This window comes from Mastigoproctus giganteus, chromosome 6 (genome assembly GCF_048544385.1).
Source record: "Mastigoproctus giganteus isolate SK-2022 chromosome 6, ASM4854438v1, whole genome shotgun sequence".
Taxonomy (NCBI): domain Eukaryota; kingdom Metazoa; phylum Arthropoda; class Arachnida; order Uropygi; family Thelyphonidae; genus Mastigoproctus; species Mastigoproctus giganteus.
Window position 1 is genome coordinate 130,236,739 of NC_143580.1, and position 23,935 is coordinate 130,260,673.

General features: G+C 37.8%; 1 protein-coding gene across 1 annotated transcript in view; it reads right to left on the bottom strand.

The window, feature by feature from the left end:
- The window catches only part of LOC150084577 (uncharacterized), a 316,151-nt gene that overhangs the window by 52,277 nt on the left and 239,939 nt on the right, over positions 1–23,935 (bottom strand). Inside the window, exon 8 of the mRNA XM_090376290.1 lies at positions 13,713–13,826. Within this exon, the coding sequence (XP_090232416.1) occupies positions 13,713–13,826 (114 nt within the window). The remainder of the gene's footprint in view (positions 1–13,712; positions 13,827–23,935) is intronic.

The following is a 23,935-nucleotide window of genomic DNA, read 5'->3' on the forward strand; positions in this document are numbered from 1 at the left end:
AGCATCACACAGGTCTCCTCACAAGCACAGTAAGGATACCTCTGTGTTTTTGACTAATCTGGTTGCTCTTTTCTACATATGTTCCAAGATATCCACATTTTTCTTAAAAAGAATCTTATATGCAGTAATCAAGATGTGGCAACGAATCATTGCCTTGATGGCAAAATTCCCATATGTTATTGATGGAACCCCATGAGCTGTTCTGGCAGCCTGTCTGCAATGCTCAGAGAACTTCATGTTGGACTGTACAATTATCACTAGGTTCTCTTTTCCACATAACTGGTATGCAACTCTGGGATTACTGCTGACCATATGCAATACATTGCATTTTCCAATGTTATAAACTTCAGTTGCCACTTCTCAGTCCATCAGTCTAATTTATTTAATATGCTTGATTATGCAGTAGTATGCTTGATTCCTGTCATTAACCACCCTGCCAAGATTTGTATCATCTGAAAACTTGGACAATAAGCTTGATATGTCTTCATTTATATTGTTAATAAATGCTGTAAACAGTAAGGGACAGAGCACTGAACACTGAGGGACTGCACTTATAACACTAAGCCAAGAAAAGAATTGCCCACTGATAACCACCATCTGTCTTCCACTACTCAACCATCCCTTTAATCATAGGAGTAACTTCTGTCCACAATGTCAGACAGCTCCAATATGCACAGCAGTCTTTCATGTGGAACAAAGGCTTTATTGATGTCTAAATATGGGAAGTCAAACTTATTATTTGCTACTACATCATAGTAAATAATCAGATTGGTCATATGTGATCCCAAACTTAACCTTGAATTAAGTGTGCAAAAATTTGAAATTTCACTGTGCACACAAAAATTTGAAAATTAAGCAAAAATAAAATTCAAAATTATTTTTTTGATGCCACCTTTATTTTCAAGCTTACTGAACAGAACTGTGAATAATACACATTCTAAACTAAAAACCTATAATTTTTTAAATTAAAATTCCTTTAAACCTGTTGGCAAGCAAATATAAATTTTAAAAAAGTGAGTTTCAACAATTTCTGCAATTAGACACCATCCTATCAATAATAGCAGCTCTTGCTGCATGAAACATAAGACACAAGCATGTCAATAATTTGATTCGAGATGACGCATAAATGTCACTAAGCCGTAGAACATTACCAATTGGAGGAAAGCATGAGGCAGTAAAGCAAGCTTGCTTTCAATAACTGTATATGACAGATGTCAAATCAACATAAGCATATAATTAGGTTTAACATAGTCATGAATTTTTCCTATTTTGCAATAATTGACAGACATTTCTATCAAAATGTTTTTTATAGTAAAGTGCACCAGAGATCCATGTCTCCCACTACATTGAGAGTGAGTTGAGGATGCAATATGAGTTCACATGCAATTTCTTTGAATATGAACGTACAGAGCTTTCACAAAAGTCTTCTTGCTATTAGCACTAATAGATAAACATCATTTAGCATATATAGTCTACAGTATGCATATACTAAATGAGTTATGTGAAGCAATGAAGAAAAAAGATTGTAAGACCTCTTGCCACCTTCTCCATGTAAAGAGCTTTATTGGCCCAATGGCTATTTGTCTTTTCAAATGCTCATAAATATATAGGATTTTGAGATTTGAGACTCAATGATTACACTTTCAGTACACACTGCCTTTCAAGAAGCATCCCCTCACGTAGTGACACATATGTCCACACAGCACTTGTTACTGGCACAACTCCTGATGTCAAAAAATTAATAAATAAATAACAAAAAATTATTGAACCAATTCGAAAAATCAGAAATAAAGCTAAACACATACATGATATCTGCAAAATTTTCCATCTGATTTCCTTTCCTTTCCCTGCAACCAAGAAGCTGATGACGCAACTTCCCATCAATATCTGGAAAGTTAAAATCCACCATAATAAGACATTCTGATTTGATGGCCTGCTCTATCTGTCTCTGTTGTTCATTATACTCTTCATAGTCATTTTGGCTACAACAAAATAGTACAATCTTTGTTTTCTCAGTTTTATGTCATATCTGACTGACTCAACATTATGGTGGTGCACTGTGTCCAATGTTTAAGAACATATATGCTTCTTAGCAAAAAGCATAATCCCCTCTCCACCATCCTGTCATGTCATGTCTGTCCTATGTAAACTCCAAAATCAGGAAGTAGTTCCAGGCTGGTACTTATGTCACATTCCTATTGACAGGTCAGACGCAGGCATCGATGACACACAAACCTGCCACTGAGGCAGTTTGTTTGTTATTTTTTTTTTTTTTTTTTTTTTTTAGGAGCATTAGCAACTAAGGCCATATTGCTCCGGGATATGCGGTGGTCATTCCCTGACCTTTCCGCATCCTCCGTATTTGGTGGTGACGGGCTCGAACCCTGGTCTAATCAAGAAGTGTGTGCTACGCACTGCTGCTCCTTCCCACCTGGCTACGGAGACGCCACGCTGAGGCAGTCTCATTTTCTACATTCTTATTACCCCCAATACATACAGTATACAGATAACACCTAATAATTTAACTGGGCATATTTTCTGCTGACCATGAAAAAAAAAAAAAAAAGGCATTTGAAGCAGTTCAAACATTTGCCAATGTCATATTCAACAAAAGCAAACAAGAGACACAACACTAGCACAATAAAAATAATACTGGTTCCCACAGTCACCACAGCATCCACCTGATTCAAACTAACATTATTTCCTTCTGATAGAACCACCTTCTTCACAAGTTGTTGCCCATCTGTTACCACTATTCTGTCCCATGGCAAATGCCCATTTTTTGATTTCTTGTGTCATTAGTGACTGCCCCGCCCCCTTGTTTTAACTTGTTCCTTCTCTAGTAAATTCTCCCTGCTACCGTATTGCTCCTTCACACAAGTAGCTCTACTACCATGCTCATTCCCTCATTTGGAATAGTTGTCTTACACTGTCCCACTCTCCTGATGGTCACCTTTCTGGGTTTGCTGCTAGGGTGACTGGAGGTCTCTGCTCATGTACCTATTTAGCCAACTTACATGAGCGGGAAAAGAATTTTCAGCTCCAGCAAACGGATAAGTTTTTGATAAATTTTTGCCATTTTATTGACTTAATTCATATTAAGTTATTTTCTAGTTGTAAACCATGCAACATCGTATTGAAAACAATTTCAAACCACGCCGTGAAAGCTCCTATAACATTTTCTTGAATAATCCTTGCTTAATGAGTTGATCCTCCAGCTAAATCATACTAAAATTGTAATTCCAAGGTGTCACTAGTTCCCACAACATGATGTCCTAAGGTGAGCTGTTTCATTTGTCGATCATTAGATTACAGCAAGGGGGGGTTCCTTGTGCTGTGGACGACAGCTGTGTGATGCGGTTCCTGAAACTGCAAGCACGAGCTTTGGAACCCGGTAGACAATCACTAATGATTCAAGAGGACTAGTACAACAGGCCAAACAAGCATCCCTAGTCTGCCCACATTTCATCAGCGAGTGCTCTTTCAAGGCAGAGTATTTGAGGACAGGTGCTTCTCCGAGTGGTATTTCAATTCTGAGTACTCGACGAGGATAGGTGATTCAGGTTGTGCATTTCATCATGATTGGTCTTTTAAGTCAGTGTACTGGACAAGTCCATTGGAAACGTCAACCTCTAACTAAACATATTTCAATGCTTATGAAATTGATATATTTGCAATATATATGTGTTCATCTTCTAAATATAATTTACTGATGAGAGTACTTTTCCAGCCTGATTACAATTTACTAATGAGAATAGTTCACTGGTGTGGAATTCAGCTTTCCGGATAATATTTCATTTATTAAAAAGACTTTTCTTTCTCAGACTGGACATTACATTGAAATTGTATGCACTGATGGCAATTCCTTACTAGCTACTTTCCGTAGCAGGGACTACAAATTAATTTTATATGAACTGCAGCTCTTCAATGTCTTATAATTGTGCAGTAACATGAAGTGCAGAACTTCAATATCTTGTAATGGAATGGGAATAATGATGAATGTCTGTAAATATCTGTACAGTATTGTGATTAATGGCTGTGATGCCAGGAAAGCTGGCTAGCACCACCTAGTATAATAAATAAATAAAAAAATAATAAAAAAAAAAAAGTCCTAGTCATGCTCCTTAGTTTCTTTTGAATTTAGCTAGAGATTTTGAAGGTTACTACTTAATATACATAGAACGGTTATCCGTTTGAAACTTGCCATCATTGTTATAGTAAATTAGATCGTACGGTATAGCATAGCATATATCTCTAACATGACAGCACAACGTAAGCATAAAACTGATAGCATAATATGTACTACTACATTTAGGAATCTGTTAGCTTAGTGTAGTGTTGTCAATTGACCAATTAAATTGAAGTTAAACAGAAACCATGCCCCAGACCAGAGCAATAAAGCAACAGGCACAAAGTAGCGGGAGTGCTGTGGCTTGCGGTAGAACGGAAGGGGATGATTCTCCAAAATATTACAGTCTAAAAAAATGTGCAACTTGTCAAACGTATGGAAACCTTTCTGAAACATGACATGATCTAGCCAAGAAGAATGTCTTTGTGTGTTAGATGCAGAGAGTGTGAAGATATTAGGCACCAGCTCAGAATTCTGATAGGCATTTATGAGAGTGTGAGGAGTACAGTAGATGCCCTCAAAAGAATTAAAATGAGGGACCCATCAAGCTGTCAGCTACAATGCCAGAGCTCACTCTGTGGAACACACAACATAGTAGCAACGTCCAAGACAGAATGTGCTAACCCCACACTGGAGATAGTTATTATCGGTGACTCTATTGACAGGGAGACGGGGAATATATTACAAAAAGGATTGGTGGAATAGGACCAGGGTATGGCTGCCAGGGGCAAAAGCTGATGACGTTGTAGAGCATAGTCATCTTTTATGGGAACAAACGGTTATTGTTGTACAGGTTGGCAATAATGATCTTAACAGTAAGAGACCTGCAGATCTGATTAACAAGTACACGTCAATGTTGAAAACAAGCTATGAGTTAGGGTTAAATTTGAAAGTGTCTGCAATTCTACCCAGACATGACAAGAGAGAGTATATGATGAGAGCCTTATCAACCAATTCAGCCATGGAGAGATTGTGTAAGGCTCATGGGGTAGAATTTTTTTCAGCATGGTAACAGGAGAGACTGCTTCTACAGGGACAGGATACACTTAAATAGAAAGGGTGCAAGAATATTTGCTGATGCTATCGAGGCAGTGTTAGGTGGATCAGAAAACTGCTAGCTTGGGGGGGATACATGGACTAATAGATTAATAGTAGCCGCTGGCACAGATAAAAGCGATTCTTGCACTACTTCTATTGAAATGCAATTGAGCACCAGCCTGGAAAGCAAGGCAACGGGAATTTCCAGGACTGCAGGGAACAAGTAAATACATGGGCTGTGTTAGGGTAACTAAGAGTAGAAACAGGTGCATGTATACTTGCATGTACACCAATGCTAGGAGTATAGTGAATAAATTCGATGAGCTTGAAGTGCTAGTCAAGACATCAAAGGGAGATATTGTTGGGATATCAGAGACATTGTGTCACACAGACATAAGCAGTGCAGAACTGGAATTTGTGGAGAACAATGTGTACAGAAAGGATAGACAGGACAGGAAGGGAGGAGGGGTTATGCTCTTAGTTAAGAAACACAATATCTAAGAAAGTGCATCCAATTGATGTTGGTGGACAATGCAATGTTCAGTCTGTTTGGTGTGACATAAGCACTGGGAAAGGAAAAATGAGAGTAGGTGTGTGTTACAGGCCTAATAAATCTGATGAGTATAATGAGCACTTGTGCAGAGAAATAGTGAACCAGTAAATTAGAGTGTCTTAAAATGGGGGCTTTTAATTTCCCAGATATTGTCTGAAATTTGTGGATTGGTCACTCACACACTAGCAAGTCTTTTGTGGATTTATTGGATGATTGTTTTCTACAGCAGCATGTTTGCGAGGCAACTAGAGGGAATAATGCCCTTGATCTGATTATCAGTAATAATTCTTCGTGCATCAAGAATCTGCAGATAGAAGAACCGCTAGGTGGCAGTGATCAGAGTGTTCTGAAGAGGGATTTACTCAGAGGTAACTACCATCCGGGGAAAAGGGAAGGGTTTTTGCTTTCGTAAAGGTGACTATGGTGGTCTGGACAGTATTTAAATTCTATATGGTGGAAAAAACTGATGATGTTACCAACAGCGAATTCAAAATGGGAAGCATTCAAAGAATTAATCTTACATCTTTTCATACCAACTAAGAAATACTGTTTGAGATTTAGGCCTAAATGGATGTCAGATGAACTAATGAGACATATGGCAGAGAAAAAAAATGCATGGGATACATATAAATTAATGGGTGACATGGAAGCCTATGATAGATATAAGCTGGTCTGTAATCACCAAGTAACAAAGGAGATTAGGTAGGCAAAGGCAGATTATGAGAAATCCTTGGCAAAGGATGCAAAGAAAAACAACAAAGAGTTCTTTACCTATGTAAACTCTAGAAGGAAAGGGATGAATCAGATTGGTCCACTGATGATGATCAGTGGAACTATTGATGGTTCTTTTTTTTTTTTTTTTTTTTTTTGATTTGGTAGTTGTTGGCGCATCGGCTTCTGTGGCCATATTGCACCTCCCAAGGTTTTTTGCAGTACTTTGATCCAAGCCCGAGGCGGGAATCGAACCCGCGACCTTTGGGTTGCCGGGCAGGTACTTTACCCACTCGGCTAGCCCGGTTGACCATTGATGGTTCAACTGTTGATGATCCTGCTCAGGTGGCTAACAAACTAAATGAGTATTTTGCATCTACATTCACACATGAGGAGTTATTCAGGGAGAGGAATGCCAGAGGTGTATTAAATTCTGGCAGTAAGCTAGATAATCTTGTAATAACAGAGTAAAGTAGAGGAGAAATTGTTGAAGGTAAACACAAGAAATGCTAATGCTAACTGTGCGGTACTACACTCAGGGTAGTGGAGAATGAAAAGGACCTGGGGGTAATTTTGCAGTCGGATATGACATTTTCTGAGCAGCGCAGATAGGCTGCCAGAGCAGGTCATGGAATCTTATCAGTGATACACAGGAATTTTGTTAGTAGGGATAAGGAGGTGATTATACCTTTGTATAAGGTAATGGTCAGGACAACCTTAAGTTTTGTGTACAGGTCTGGAGGTCTAATTTTAGGAAGGATGTAAAGTTGCTAGAACGAGTACAGAGAATGGCAACGAGATTGGTGAAGGGAACGAAGGAGTTCTCTTACCAAGAAAGGCTTAAGCTCTGCAAAGTATTGCGTCTGGAGCCTAGGCACCTGCGAAGTGATCTGATTGAGGTGTGTAAGGTCTTGAATGGTTTCAGCAGGCTCAATGTTGATGGGATTCTTCCTCTTGCTTAGATTCTGCACCTGAGAGGGCATAAATTCAAATTTAGGAAAGCCAGTTGTAGACAAATGTGTGGAAATTTGTCTGGAACAAACTTCCATCTGTCATTGTGGAAGTTGACAGATTAAATAAATTCAAGGAAGAACTGAACAAACTTTTAAAGGAATGAATGGGTGAAAGGGAAAATGTTTCCTTTTTTTTTTTTTTTTTGGCTGATGCAGTATAAGCTTGCTTTCTTGCATCATTTGCGTCTACTTATAATGCTAATGATAATAAAGACACCTGGGGTGGATGCAATCTATCCAGTTATATTAAAGGATGCGCAAAGGAAGTATGCAAACCCTTAGCCATTATTATGAGAGCTTACCTGGACTCAGGGGAGGTACCCATGGACTGGAAATCTACAAATGTGTCCCCAATCCACAAAGGAGGATCAAAGGGAGACACAAGTAATTACAGACCTGTTAGTTTAACTTCTGTTCCAGGGAAATTAATGGAGGCACTGGTTAAAGAAGCACTGCAGGATCATCTGGACAAGACTTCAGTTATAGCTCGGACACAGCATGGGTTTATTAAGGGGAAGTCTTGTCTGACCAATTTGATTGGATACTATGATGTGGTCACAAAGGAACTGGATGCAAAGAATAACTTTGATATCATATATTTGGATCTTAAATAGTATGAATCAGAGCTGTAATACTCAATATGTTCTACGTTGATAATAATATTAGAAAGACTGTCGTGATCACAGGAATTTTCATTCCTGTGATCACGACAGTCGGTCGATAAGCATTGTCAGCTTCAGGAAGGAAAATCGTTTTGAATATTTTCGTTAGATTCTTTTAATTGCGTTAATTTGAATTTTAATTGTTTTAAATTGATTTTGAATTGTGTTAAATTGATTATTTAATTATTTATATTTAACTTTAATGTACCAGTAAGTTGTCGATTTTTTCGTTTTTTCCGTTTTAATTTGTGGAGGGTATCATACGGAAGTGTTCTACGTACTATATTGAAGTAAACTCCTCTTATTAATTTCTAATTTGGATCTTAGAAAAGCCTTTGATACTGTTGCACATGAAAAGGACCTTGGGGTAATTGTGCAGGCAGATATGAAGTTTTCTGAGCAGTGTAGACTGTCTGCAAGAGTAGCTCATGGTGTCAATGATATACAGGATTTTTTCTAGCAGGGATAAGGAGGCGATTATTCCCTTGTATAAGGCAATTGCCAGACCACACCTTGAGTACTGTATACAGATCTGGAGGCCTCATTTTAAGAAGGATGTAGAGCTGTTAGAACGAGTACAGAGAAGGGCAACAAGATTAGTGAACGTAACAAAGGGTTGCTCTTACGAAGAAAGGCTTAAGTTTTGCAAATTAGTGTCTGGAGAGGTGTATAAAGCCTTGAATGGTTTGAGCATGCGCAATGCTGATGGGATTCTTCCTCTTGCTCAGAATAATCGCCTGAGAGGGCATAAATTCAAATTGAGGAAAGACGGTTGTTGAATAGATGTGCGGAAGTTTGTATTTAGCCAGTGGGTGGTTGATTGCTGAAACAAACTTTCATCTGTCGTTGTAGAAGTTGATAGCTTAAATAGATTCAAGGCAGAAGTTGACAAACATTTGGAGTGAGTGGATGGGTGAAATAAAGGGGTTTGTTTTTTTTTTTTTTTTTTCGGATGATGCTATATAAGCTTGCTTTCTTGCATCATGTGCCTTTGCTAATGCTAATGCAACTGAGATTAAGGGACACAAGACAATAGAGGGAAGGGTGGTTGCTTTCATAAAGGTGACCACAGTGGTCTCAGACATTTTTAAATTCTATACAGAGGGACCAACTGCAAACTCTAAATGGAAAGCATTCAGTGAAGTAATTGTAGGAGCTACTAGGCTTTTTAAGCCAACTAAGAAATACTGTTTAGGTTTAGATGTAAATCAATTTCTGATGAATTAAGGCAACTCATGACAGAGAAGAAAATGCATGGGATGCATATTAGCATTAGTAGAGACAAGAAAGCAAGCTTATAGCATATAGCATCAGCCAAAAAAAAAAAAAACCCCTTCCCATTTCACTCATCCATTCACTTCAGGGGAAAGTAGTAGCAGAGGCACAAGAAGCAGAAATGACACAAGACAGTAATCAGTGGTAAACATTTATTTCACATAATATTAACAATGGAGTAAGAGATGGATGCATTTCATGATGTTACAACAGATACTCGAAGGTTCCACCATGAGACGCGATGTATGTGTGACACCGACACAGCATGGATTGGCGGACACGATCAAACACACCTGGAGTTTCTTTGACAGTAGCAGCAACACAGACGAGTCTCGCCACGAGATCCATTTCCGTCTTAAGGGGCCCTCAAATCTATCTCTATATGATAGATTTGAGGGCCCCCACAGAAAGAAATCAAGGATCAATAAATCAGGTGAGCGTGGGGGCCAGGAAACGGGTCCACCACGGCCAATCCATCGACGCTCAAAACGCCTATTCAAATGGTCATGAACACACCTTCCATAATAGGCAGGCACTCCATCATGTTGAAACCAAATGTTGCGTCTCACATTTTCTGGAACATCGTCAAGTAACCCTGGTAGAACTTGTTCAAGAAAGATCCGATATTTAGCTGAGTTCAAGCGGGATGATAACAGGTATGGGCCGACTAAGCAGTCACCGAACATACCTGCCCACACATATATTGCGAAGCAATGTTGTGCTGAATGGGGTCACACACCGTGTGGGCCCTCTGCTAATCCATACATTAGGTGCATGTATGCCAGTTCACAGTTTGTATATCGATGCATGTTCTTCGTGAGGCAACTCCGCTTGAATGAGTAAACCAGAAATTTTCCCTCTCGCGAACTGATGAACAGCGCCGTGTACTGATTTCCAGTGACGTTTCCGGTTATGGGTTCCTATGCGATTCATATTCCTTTAGATATTCCTACCTACCCTAAATGCCCTGTTTTGAGGCACATACAGGGCATCATGAATGTCAATGTATTTCCATTTATTTCTATTATTTCTAAAATGGTACTTTTAAGAGATCTACAATTTTCGAATTCTATTATTTCTTATTTTAATGTCTATCATGTCAATTTATTTCCATTTATTTCTCAATTTTAGCTTAATTTAATGCATTAAACATAAATATAAAAATTGATATCATATTGTATCTGCTTCCTACAATAATACAAGCAAAAATATACAATTTTCCCATGCTTTAAATTACAATTTAACATCCAACCCACTCTCAGGAATGCAGAGCATTAGATTTTGCCTATGGCAAGGTAAACTATCACACCACAGATAAAACCTGGTATGTCTGCACAATAAATAGTACTACACACATAAAACCTAAAGAAGGCGGAAAAATTGAACATTTTCAGACTGACCACCACAGGATATAGAGGTGAGGTACAATAATGATTTAATCTGATACATACCTGTAGGGCTTTGAATCTCCTGTCACAGTTTTCTGTCATATACGTAAACCACCCTGTTTATTTAAAATTAAGTACATATATTCAAAAAAATTACTCTCATTATTCCAAATTATTCATCAAGTAATTGCCTAAAGTTAACCTAGCAAAACTGGTATAGAGATTACAGAAATGGGTATGAATAATACATTCCTCTAGTAGCATGGCTATATGTCTGCTCAAAGCTCCTGAGGAAATAGCAGAGGTATGGTCACGAGGGAGAATGTTAATTTTCACTAACTTTTGCTAATTTTTCTCCAATTTCTCCAGTATTCTCTAATTCTCCAACTTTCTCTAATCTTCTTTAAATTTACATTAATTTTGTTATTTTTTTATGTATCTAGGTTATATATTTATATATAAGCTATCCATACCAGGGCTAGATTTATATATAACTAGCAGGTTGGTTGGGGTGACTACAAACCTGATGCTCAAAAGTATAGTACCATAATTTAAAAAGTAACAATGTATAAATAAGTTAAGTACATGTATATGAATATATATATATATATCCAATATTATAAATTAAATAAAATAAAACATAAGCCAGTAGTATGGCAAAAACTGTAGAGCGAAAATTAACATAAAAATAACCCAAATAAACAAACGAATTCGTTTGTTTTTTTAATTAACATAAAAATAACCCAAATAAACAAACGAATTCGTTTGTTTATTTGGGTTATTTTTATGTTAATTTTCGCTCTACAGTTTTTGCCATACTACTGGCTTATGTTTTATTTTATTTAATTTATAATATTGGATGTATTTCAGCTTCATATGGAGGAATTGCATGTCGCTGCCTCTAATGAACGCCTAATTATTTATTTATTTACTCACTTTATTATAATTTAATTTATGTTAATATTTAATATAATTCAACGATAGTATATATATATATATATATATATATATATAGGCAGCTCCCATATAACACGGTTCTTCTACAACACAGTTTCGCTATAACACAATTCATAAATTGCAACAATCCTCGCACAACATGGTACTTATATAAGATACGGTTAGAGAATTGCGGCAAGCCTTGCTTAACACGGTCTTTTTGAGCTTTTGTGTGGGGGAACCCTACTGTTATGTTGAATGTCATTTTTCAACATTTCTATTCTTTTCTGACTCCTCAGTGTTGACTTGCCAACTAAGCCAAAAAAAAATACAGGTAGCCCTCGATTTACATTGGGGTTAGGTTCCTCGGGGGACAGGTGCAAATGGAACCCTTTATATAATGAGGTCAATCAGAAATCACCGGATTAGGTTCTGGGCACCAAAAATTTTTTGGTGCTCTGAACCTAATCAATTGTTTTATTTTATTAGCATACTTTATAGTTGTAGTAATAGTCAATGGAGGTATATTCATAGTCCTACACACACATCAGGGCTGCTTTCATCAGGTTCTATCCTCCGAATATTGCACCAGGATTCAATTAACTACTTTTACCAGACATGGCGTGTCTTTATTCTATTAAATTAAAAAATAAAAACTTTATAACACAATTAATTAATAGGACAATTAATAAAAAAATGTTAGCGTAATAAATTTTCAACACTTGTAAATAGCATAAACAACTACCAACTGAATGCTTCACCACATGGACCTTTACTACCTGTATCCATGAGTGGTTACTTTGAGGGCAGGAATCTTTATCGTCTCTGATACGAATGCGCTAATTGCTGATTGGCTCAGATTGTCCTAAATCACGTAAAAAAGTGCACGATACATAGCACAGTATGATACCGATAAATTTTGTCTGACGATTTTAAACTTTCAATTTATAAAAAAAATTTTTTAAAAAAATTGCAAAAATAAATAAATAAAAATGGCAATGTGGTTAGTGATCGGCGCTATTGCGAATCGGCACAAATCAGACCTGCGCAAAACGAGGGATACCTGTGTTGGGAAATCCCCATGTAAGGTTCTGTGCTATTGAACTTCTGCTTGTTTGAGACCATAAAAATTTGTGACTTCAAAGAGTGCAGTTTGTGACTTTTAAGATTTTTGTATGGTTATTTTGGTTTTCATTTGATCATTTATAAATTTTTCTGGATATGTATTACTAAACTTTATTCTTAAGAACCGTATTGGAATAATTTCTTTGTTGTGAATTAAATTCCAGCCCTAAATTATGCCTAAGGAAAGTAAAAAAAGCACCCCTCAAAAGAAACTTTATAGAAACATCTTAAAAAAGGGGAAAGGTATCATACATTGCAAAGAGTTTAAATTTAAATGAAGCAACAATCCAGACCATAAAGAAAAATAAACAGAAAATTAGAACTGCTGTTGCTGTAGGATCTTTCCACAAATATGACAGCTCACCCCTAGGCACTAGAAAATGGAAAAATCACTCAGTATTTGGATTGACGAATTTGAATATTACGATTTTTAATAAAAATTAAGTTTCTAATAGTTATAAAAAAAAAAGATGTTTTTTTAGTTTTGGAACATAATCCCCTTTTTGTACTGATTCTTAGTCCCGAATAACATGGTATCCTGCTACGTGAGATTTTATAGAAATCTAACTACCATGTTATATGAGAGTTACCTGTGCATATATATATATATTTCCCCCCCCCCTTAGTAGCCAGATTTTTGATACAATTTTCAATGGCAATGGGCAGTGCATTTTTCATGGCAGCATATAGGCTCTCATCTCCCCCCACACCTCTTACTAGTGGGTGTGCAGACTATGACAGGACCATTTTTGGCTTAATCTTAAACCAGTGACTAACATGCAATAGATATTTTGCTGAGGATCTGCAAAATCAGTGCCGTTTCATAGGATGGATTTATAACATCCACTAAAAAAAAGAAAAGAAAAACACTATCTAACTTACCCACGACCAGTATAGTTTCTTCCCTGAGATGACAGACAATGGACTGAATCACATTTGCAATATCGAACATATAAATCTTGATAAGCATTTCTTTCTAACTCCCAAGCAGCATCTCTAGTGATGGCAAGAAAATAAGTAATTAAAAACATAAAATGTTATACTTTGATGACAGAACTGTTTTCTTGCATTGTGTGTGTGTACGCATGCGTGCAAATAAATGAACTTTAATTAAGTAATAAAAAAATAATAAGGAAAGATAAGATAATAAAAATTAATAATAATAAGAGGTAATAAGAAAAGATATGATGATAAAAAATAACAAAAGAAAAATGGAAATGGGGGAGAGGAGGAATCAGTACAGCAAACAGCAAACATCTGTGGCCGCAAAGCATTACCTACCACATGTTGAAGAAACATAATCAATGTAAAATAAGAATATGCCAGTTGTTTGGCAAGCCAAGTAAGAGGTGAACAGAAACATTTAAGTATGCAACAAATAGATTGGAGGAAAGAAATAAATCAAGGATGCCAATTAATCAAAATAGTGATTAATAAAAATTTATAAAAATAACAAATACAGTGGTACCTCGATATACGAGTGAGATACGAGCCGCCGAGCGAGCGATATTTTGCTTTGAGATGAGAGCAAGATTTGAGATACGAGGAATCGCACACTACACCGCTGCATACGACCCCAACATGCGGGGCGCATGTTGGGGTCGTGTGCAACGTCTAACAGTTTCTCCCACCTCAGACTAGACTTCAGTCTGTGTGCTTGTTTCCCTCGTTTTCGTAGCATTTTTGATAAGTTGGGTTCGTGTTTTTTGGTTTTTGTACATTTACAAAACATTATCAAATTTATTTTTATAACCATGGGTCTGAAGAAGAAGATGATGTCTATTGAATTAAAGCGTGAAATCATAGAAAAATATGAGCAAGGTGTGCGAGTAATTGACTTGGCAAGGATGTACGGGCGTAGCACGTCAATGATATGTACTGTGCTTAAACAGAAGAAGTTGATAAAGGGTATAACGCCAGCCAAGGGCATTACTATAATTTCTAAGCTCCGGACCTCTCTCCATGAGAAAATGGAGAAACTACTGATGGTGTGGGTGACAGAGAAGCAGCTTCAAGGAGGATTCTTAACACAAAGTATCATATGTGAGAAGGCACGAGCGATTTACGGTGATTTGCTGAAGCAGATCCCACACACTTCCACAAACGAGGAATCGGAAGACTCGTTTAAAGCCAGTCGGGGCTGGTTTGACAACTTTAGGAAAAGGACCGGCATTCACTCCGTCGTCAGGCATGGTGAGGCAGTAAGTTCGGATGTGAAGGCAGCTGAGGTTTACATCAAAACGTTTTCCGAACTGATAGAAGCCAAAGGATACATCCCTCAGCAAGTCTTCAACTGTGACGAGACAGGGCTTTTCTGGAAAAGGATGCCGAATAGGACTTACATAACGGCAGAGGAGAAGACGATGCCAGGTCACAAACCCATGAAGGATAGATTAACTCTAGCACTTTGCGCCAATGCGAGTGGTGACTGCAAAATCAAGCCTCTGCTAGTATACCATTCGGAAAATCCCAGAGCCTTTAAATCACATAAGATTTTAAAAGAAAAACTACAAGTTATGTGGAGGGCAAATCCGAAGGCGTGGGTCACCAGGAAATTCTTTGTGGAGTGGATAAACCTGGTGTTTGGCCCTTCTGTTAAAAAATATCTACAGGAAAACAACCTACCCATGCAAGTCCTTCTCGTCCTCGACAATGCCCCTACTCACCCAACAAATCTCGAAGATGATTTACTCGAAGAGTTCAAGTTTATAAAGGTTCTCTACCTACCACCTAACACCACTCCTATCCTGCAGCCCATGGATCAGCAGGTGATTTCTAATTTTAAGAAGTTGTACACCAAGCACATTTTTCGGCGCTGCTTTGAAGTGATGGAGAACACAAACCTTACCCTTCGAGAGTTCTGGAAGGACCACTTTAACATCGTGATATGCCTGAGAATTATTGATCAGGCCTGGCTGGGTGTTACAACGAGGACCTTAATATCTGCACGGAAGAAGCTGTGGCCTGAGGCTGTAGCTGAAAGGGCTTTTGAAGGATTGGAACCCGAAGTGTCAGTGGTGGAGGAGATTGTTTCTCTGGGAAAATCCATGGGTCTGGAGGTGGATGAGAGAGATGTGAACGAACTTGTCATAGTGATAAATTATGCAAGGAAGCAAGCTTTTACATCATCATCAGACAGAGGGAGGGAAAAGAGGGGAAAACACTAGCTTGTTAATTATCTATAACAATTTGTACTCACTCAACAACACCAGACAACAATTTGTTGCAAAACAATCAATTATTCATTGGCTGAAAGCAAATTTTCATACATCTGTCCTGCAGCCATCCTTTTTAAATTTATATTTTTTTATGCATATTTTTACTGAGAAAGGGTAAGGATGCCAGCAGCATTCATTAGTTTGCTCAACCCATTTAAATTCTTAAACATTTCATCCAGATCTCTTTGCATGCGTCTAGATTGCAAGTGCTGCTATTTGCAAAACTGAAGACTTTTGTGGAGTGGTGGTGGGGGGGATAGGAATTAAATATTGAGAGTGAGATTATGGAAAATTGTAAGAACACAAAGAGACTTACTGCTATTTTGCTTCAGGTAAGAACACAGAGAAAATTAGTAACTATTTACTTATGGTTCTTTCCTTACATTAACACTGGAAGGAAAAAGGTTGAACCACATTGGTCCATTAGAAACAAATGCCGTAACTATTGACTATCCTGCTCAGGATGCTTAAAAAATTTAATAAATATTGTGAATCTACTTTCACATGTGAAGAATTTTTTGTAGGTATGGAAATACCAGAAATATACCAATTTATAAATTGTACTTAATGATTTTGAAATAATTGAGAAGAAAGTGGAAGATAAATAATAACTAATTGTTGAAGCAAAAATGCAAATAAGGTAACCAGGGCTGAGAGAATCTATCCATGTATATTAAAAAAAGTAGCAAACAAGGTAAACAAATCTTTGCCATATTTAATGAGAACATCTCTGGGTTTAGGCAAGATCCCTATGGACTGGAGATGCAGAAATGTACAATGATCTGTAAGGGGGTTAAAAGCAAAGTGAATAATTACAGACATGTAAGATTGACTTCTGTTCCATGAAATATAATGGATTTAGTGGTCAGAGAAATGATACAGATCATCTAACAGTAATCACAGCATGGATTACTGTTAGATGATCTGTATCACAATCTTATAAGCTACCATGAAGCAGTAACAAAGGAACTGGAAAGGAGCAAAGACTTATATTAACGCTAGAATTAAAGGGATGTATCACACTGGTCCATTAGATATTAATAGCGCAACTGTTAATGAGCCTGTTCAGGTTGCAGACAAACTGAATAGATATTTTGGATCAATGTTTGACATCAAATTCTAGCAGAGAGCTAAATGATTTTGTGAGTGAGAGAAGACTGGAAAAGAAACTGTTGAACATAAAAGTAAATAAGACATCTGGGGCTGATGAGATCTATCCAATTATATTACCAGAAGCAGGAAGAGGTAGACAAACATTTAGTCATAATTATGAAAGTACTCTTGGATTCAGGGGAGGTTCCTGCGGATTCATGGTGTTTAAATATCCTCCCAATTCAAAAAGGGTGGGTTAAAGAGCGATGCGAGTAATTACAAACCTGTTAGCTTGATTTCTGTTCCAGAAGAAATGACCAGTACTGCTCATTGATGATGGAATGCAGTTGTAAAATATTCTCTTTGAGAAGTATATTTTTGCTCCACTTCTATAGCACAAGATTGCACTATGGTGGAGATGTTTTCACAGTTGTAGTAGTAGGAGCAGTAGTGGCAAATGATGCAAGAAAGCAAGCTAACAGGGAAAGACTCATGGATTCAGATAAGATCCATGTGGTCTTTCCCATGTGTTGCAGTATGCATCAGCCAAGAAAAAAAAAAAAAAAAAGAGTTGTACTCCAAGGTGGATGAGGGATCTTGGAGTGGTAGTGGTGTTGTCTAGTTGCAACTATAAATGTACTAGTGCTTGTCAAAGTTGTATTCTTAAAGGTCTACTGAAGAAAGGCCAAATTTGATATAGTTTCCCAGCATGAAATGAATAATATCAGTAAATTTGAATTTTGAGGCAGAGATTGTATTTCAGATTGTATTGCAGCAACATTAGTTCTTGTCTCCTAATCATGAAAAGAGGTTGTGGGCTTAAGCATATAGGCTATAAAAGCTCCAAGAGAGAGAGAGAGAGAGGTAAAACACTATGGTAGATAGGATCAAGCTAGAAAAAGCACTGGGTTTTGCTAAGTTATATTCTGTGCTCCATATTCAAATATGGCCCAGTTAAAACTATGTACCAAGTACAAACTAAGTCTGTGTAGTCAAAAGCTTGGCCCGGATTAGAACCATATACAAATGAAGTATAGCGAGGCAGTCAGATCCCATTGGTTGAAATAACTCAATATGTTCAACTTTTTCATGCTGGCAGTGAAGTTTAATTTGTTTGTGTAAAGTCAGTTTATGATCAAATATTAGTCCTAAACGCTAATGCTTTCACATACTGGGAAAAACATCTGCCCCTCCCTGTAGCAGCCATCGCAGATAACGCCAGGACCGAGCTTGTGCATGTTAAGGTATCAAGGGAAATGATTATGAAAGAAATAAACAGCCTTTCCAATAAATCTACAGTTGGTCTCGATGGATTTCCACTCTTTATTCTCAAAATATGCAGTTTCTATGTGATTGACCTGTTACATCACCTCTTCAACCGCATCCTCGAGACTGGTTTCACAGTGACAATATGGAATGTCTACCGTGCTTTACCAGTTCCTAAAACTAATAAACCAAAAGATCCCATCCCAGAGACTACAGAGCAATCTCTATTTCCTGTGGACTACTAACTAAAAGTGTTTGAAAAAACGATGCAGTCCACCTTAGTCGATCACTGCTTCAACGGGCGTCCACAACATCTTTATACTGTAATTCCTAGGAGGTCTATGCTATCAAATCTATTAATGACCAGCTGAGCAATCCAAAAAGCCCTTAACTCAAAGGAACATCTTGAAATCTTATTCCTAGACATACAAGCAGCTTTTGACACTCAGCACAACAGAGCTAGTTAAAATTGTGAAGCATTATTTTGGAATCGAAGGTAATCTTCTTGCTGTCCTCCATCAACAGGCAAATATTTATCAAATATGACTACAGGTTGGAGATGACCACCACGACCTCTGTTGGCATCCCACAAGGGGGATGCCGACGGTTCTCTCATCATGGTTTTTTTGCCACGGCACTAGAGCCCTTCCTTGCAAAGCACCCAAACTTCATTTCATAAGCTGATGAGCTTAAGATGTTGATCACATCTGATGATCCAGCAAAAGCTGAGGCAGTCGCTTATGAAAATCAGATAGTACTGTTCGAGCTCCAGGATTATCTAGGATGTCTGGGACTTAAACTGAATCCTCAAAAAGCAGCTCAGATGACTTTCACAAAAAAGGAGGACTATTAATGAAATTATGCTCACAATAAATGGGACCGCCATTAAAAAGGTTCACTCTCACACGGACTTGGGGTTGAAGTGGGATGATGGGCTTACTTTCAAAGACCACCTCAAGATGGTAAGGCTAAAAATGCTTGCGGCATACTGGGCAATCCGACAGGAGTTCGTCGATCTTGGGCCTCAGGAGTTCCTCTTGGAATACGTCCAAAGAAATTTAACACCCGCACCGCTCTACACTTCAGTACTCTGGTCAGGAGCTTCCTCTACTCAACTGAAGAGATTCCTGGGGGTTGAATATTGGCTCCTTAGATGGCTAAACATGTTTTGCAAATGGTAGGAAATGCCAAGATCATCAACAATGACATATCAATTGTGCTTGGGAGATGTTCTGCCACAGAGTTTATTGTCATTATAAAAAGGGTAGAACCCAATACTAGCACACAGGAGACAACTTCCTCCTGTAGGAAAACTTTCAATAGTGAAGTTTGAAGCATACTTGGAAAGTGTAGTGTTGTAGGAATTTTTGGATGAAGGTAGGCAAATGACCACCTAGACTGTGGTAATATAACTGGTTAAGGATTCCATACCAGATATGTCCACATCAATACTTGACAGTTCGGTTCTCAGTCTCTTTACTGATATGATTATCTGGATGGCTGACCCTTGCAGGCAAATTCATTAGCCTATTGATCCTAGGTAAACCACCCCAGGATCTCCCACCTTGTCACAGCAAGAGCCAAAGTGGTGTGTTGAAGCTAGGCCCCTTGCCAAGAACCCCTATCCAAATTTCTGAGTTACTGCACATATGACACAGGCTCAATTCCTACATTAGCCTGGAAACTAGGCTGCAAGTATTTTGGAATATGCTTTTGCATGTTTGCTTCTATGGGAACTTCCACACACAGCACCATGTTCTAATAGAAGCACTACAAGAATCAATTTTGCTTCTGCTTATGTCTGTATTCAAACAATTAGTCTGCATATATCCCCCTCAAAATAGCAGTTTTCCCATGTAGCGCTTCTTTGATAGCAATAGCAAATATTTTTGCAGCACTTCAATTTAAGAGCATAATATCCATAAAATCAGCACCCTTCTGTTAATGAGTACAAGCCATGCTTCAAAAAATTCTATTCTGTGGGCTCTGCACAATCTCTACAGGGCTTAAACAAATGGGCAAAATTCCCCCAACACTTTCAAATTGGCCCTAATTCACAGATTTTTTTTTCAACAATACCTGATATCAGTGAAGTAAATCCTCCATTCACCAATTCTTAATATCATTAGTACCAACACATATGACAAAATTCTTTTAAAGGGTAAATTTTTTTTTTTTTTTTTTTTACTTTAAAAAATAATAATGTTCTACAAAACCATTTTTGCCAGAAGATGGGCAGATGCGAGTTACCTTGGTTCATAGTAAATTTCATGATAACCACATGAAGATGCCCTGAAGTAGTGTTTTTTTTTTTTTTAACCGTTCTAACACAAATGTTTAGATCTCAAAATATTTTTGCAGTTCTAATAATATAGTTATTTAAATATGCACACTATATTCTGTACGGATGTAAAAAGACCTTGGTTTGTAGTAAATTTCATGATAACCACATGAAGATGCCCTGAAGCAGTGTTTTTTTTTTTTAACAGTTCTAACAAATGTTTAGATCTCAAAATATTTTTGCAGTTCTAATAATATAAGTTTTTTAAGTTTAAGTTTTTGGTGGTGAGATAATTATAGACTCTTATTAGCTCAAACATCAGTACATATTTAAAACTCACATAACATAGGGATATCTGTAAATGCCACATTAAACAATAAATCATTTATTACGCAGTACAGGCAGTTCCCACTTTACAAGTTTTTGCTTTATGAGTTCCTAGGTTTACGAGTTCTTTATTTCAAGTATCAACAAAACCAAAAATATAAACATTAACTGCAATAAATAAATGCTAAACATTCAATAAATATGGCATTTCAAGCCATGCACGTAGCTATACAATACTACAGTACTACTTAATGTTGTATAGCTATGTGTACTACTGTTTGTTTGTTCAGGCAGATGAGAGTGTCTCACTGATTCACTTAACATAAAGCAGTTAACACGCTGATGTTACAAAGAGTGGTTGTGTTGCTCTTCATTTTCGCTCTCTTATCTTATTTCATATTTATCCCCCTTATTAATACTGTACAGTAAGCCAAAACGAAGTAATACTACTGAGAGTGATATTAATAAAAAGAAACAGCAAAGAGGAATAACATTGGAAACAAAATATGAGATCATAAGCAAATGTGATCTCATTATTCTTCATCATCATCAGTCGATTATGACGAGGAATAAACATTCTTTAACATTTGTATGACAAAAATAAAATGTTGTTGTTATTTGGTTTTTAGGGGCATTAGCCTAAAAACCCTGGAGCAATATGGCCAACTAAGGGCATATTGCTCCAGGGATATGCGGTGGTCATTCCCTGATCTTTCCGCATCCTCTGTATTTGGTGGTCACGGGCTCGAACCCCAGTCTAATCAAGAAGCGTGTGCTACGCACTGCTGCTCCTGCCCACCTGGCTATGGAAGTGCCACAAAAATAAAATAATTTCTTTATTATTATAATTTGCTTGATTTTAAGTCTATGTTTTAATTTCTTTGAATAAATAAATCATTGTTTAAGTTTAAATTATTGTTTTGTTGACCTTTATTTAGCATTACTATGGTCAAATTTTACTGTTGAGAACGTAACCCTAGTTTTTAACATTATATCTATGGAAAGGAGGTTAGGCAGGCAAAGGCAGATTACGAGAGATCCTTGGCAAGGGATGCGAAGAAAAACAGCAAAGAGTTCTTTACTTATGTAAACTCTAGAAGGAAGGGGATGAATCAGATTGGTCCACTTGAGATCGATGGATCAACTGTTGATGACCCTGCTCAGGTAGCTAACAAACTAAATGAATATTTTGCATCGACATTCACACATGAGGAGTTATTCAGCGAGGGGAATGCCAGAGGTGTATTCAACTCTAGCAGTAAGCTAGAGAATCTTGTAATAACTGAGAGCAAAGTGGAGGAGAAATTGTTGAAGATAAACACAAGAAAGGCACCTGGGGTGGATGGGATCTATCCAGTTATATTAAAGGAGGCAGCAAAGGAAGTAAGCAAACCCTTAGCCATAATTATGAGAGCTTCCTTGGACTCAGGGGAGGTACCCACGGACTGGAGATGTGCAAATGTGACCCCCAATTCACAAAGGGGGATCAAAGGCTGACACAAGTAATTATAGACCTGTGAGTTTAACTTCTGTTCCCGGAAAATTAATGGAGGCACTGGTTAAAGAAGCACTGCAGGATCATCTAGACAAGACTTCAGTTACAGCTAGGACACAGCATGGTTTTGTTAAGGGTAAGTCTTGCCTGACCAATTTGATTGGATACTATGATGCAGTCACAAAAGAACTGGATGCAGGGAATAACTTTGATATTATATACTTGGATCTTAGAAAGACTTTTTATACTGTTGCACATGGAAGACTGCTACACAAATTGGAGCAGTGTGGCATTGGAGGCAAATTGCTGCTATGGATAAAGGGGTGGTTGAGGGGGAGAAGACAGAGAGTGGTAATCAATGGACACTGCTCATCGTGGACTAATGTTATTAGTGGAGTCCCTCAGGGTTCAGTATTGGGTCCTTTATTGTTTTCTGTATTTATAAATGATATTGATGATGGTATATCAGGCTTAATGTCCAAGTTTGCAGACGATACGAAGGTTGGCAGGGTTGTCAAGGACACTACTGACACTATGCTACTGCAACAGGATTTGGAAAGGTTGAGCAGATGGGCTTCGAGGTGGCAAATGAAGTTTAACATTGACAAATGTAAAGTACTACATATGGGAAACAGCAACCCCAGAGCAACGTATCAACTCTGTGGTACTACACTGACAGTGGTAGAGAATGAAAGGGACCTGGGGGTGGTTGTGCAGGCAGATATGAAGTTCTCTGAGCAGTGCAGACGGGCTGCAAGAGTAGCTCATGGTGTATTGTCAATGATATATAGGAATGTTTCTAGCAGGGATAAGGAGGTGATTATTCCCTTGTATAAAGCAATGGTCAGGCCATACCTAGAGTACTGTATACAGGCCGGGAGGCCTCATTTCAAGAAGGATGTAGAGCTGCTGGAACGAGTACAGAGAAGGGCAACTAGATTGGTGAATGGGACAAAGGGGTGCTCTTATGAAGAAAGGCTTAAGTTTTGCGAATTACAGTGTCTGGAAACTAGGCACCAGCGAGGTTATCTGATAGAGGTGTACAAAGCCTTGAATGGTTTGAGCATGCTCAATGCTGATGGGATTCTTCCTCTTGCTCAGAATAATCACCTGAGAGGGCATAAATTCAAATTGAGGAAAGACAGATGTAGGATAGATGTGCGGAAATTTGCCTTTAGCCAGCGGGTGGTTGGTAGGTGGAACAGACTTCCATCCCTTGTCGTGGAAGTTGATAGCCTAAATAAGTTTAAGGCTCAGCTGGACAGGTATTTCGAACGAACAGAGGGGTGAAGTGGAAGTGGTTATTTTTATTTATGTTACTTTCTTTTTTTTTTTGGCTGATGCTGCATAATCTTGCATCAAATGCCTCTACTAATGCTAATGCTAAAATGAATTCCCACTTTACGAGCCTATGCTAGGAAAGAAT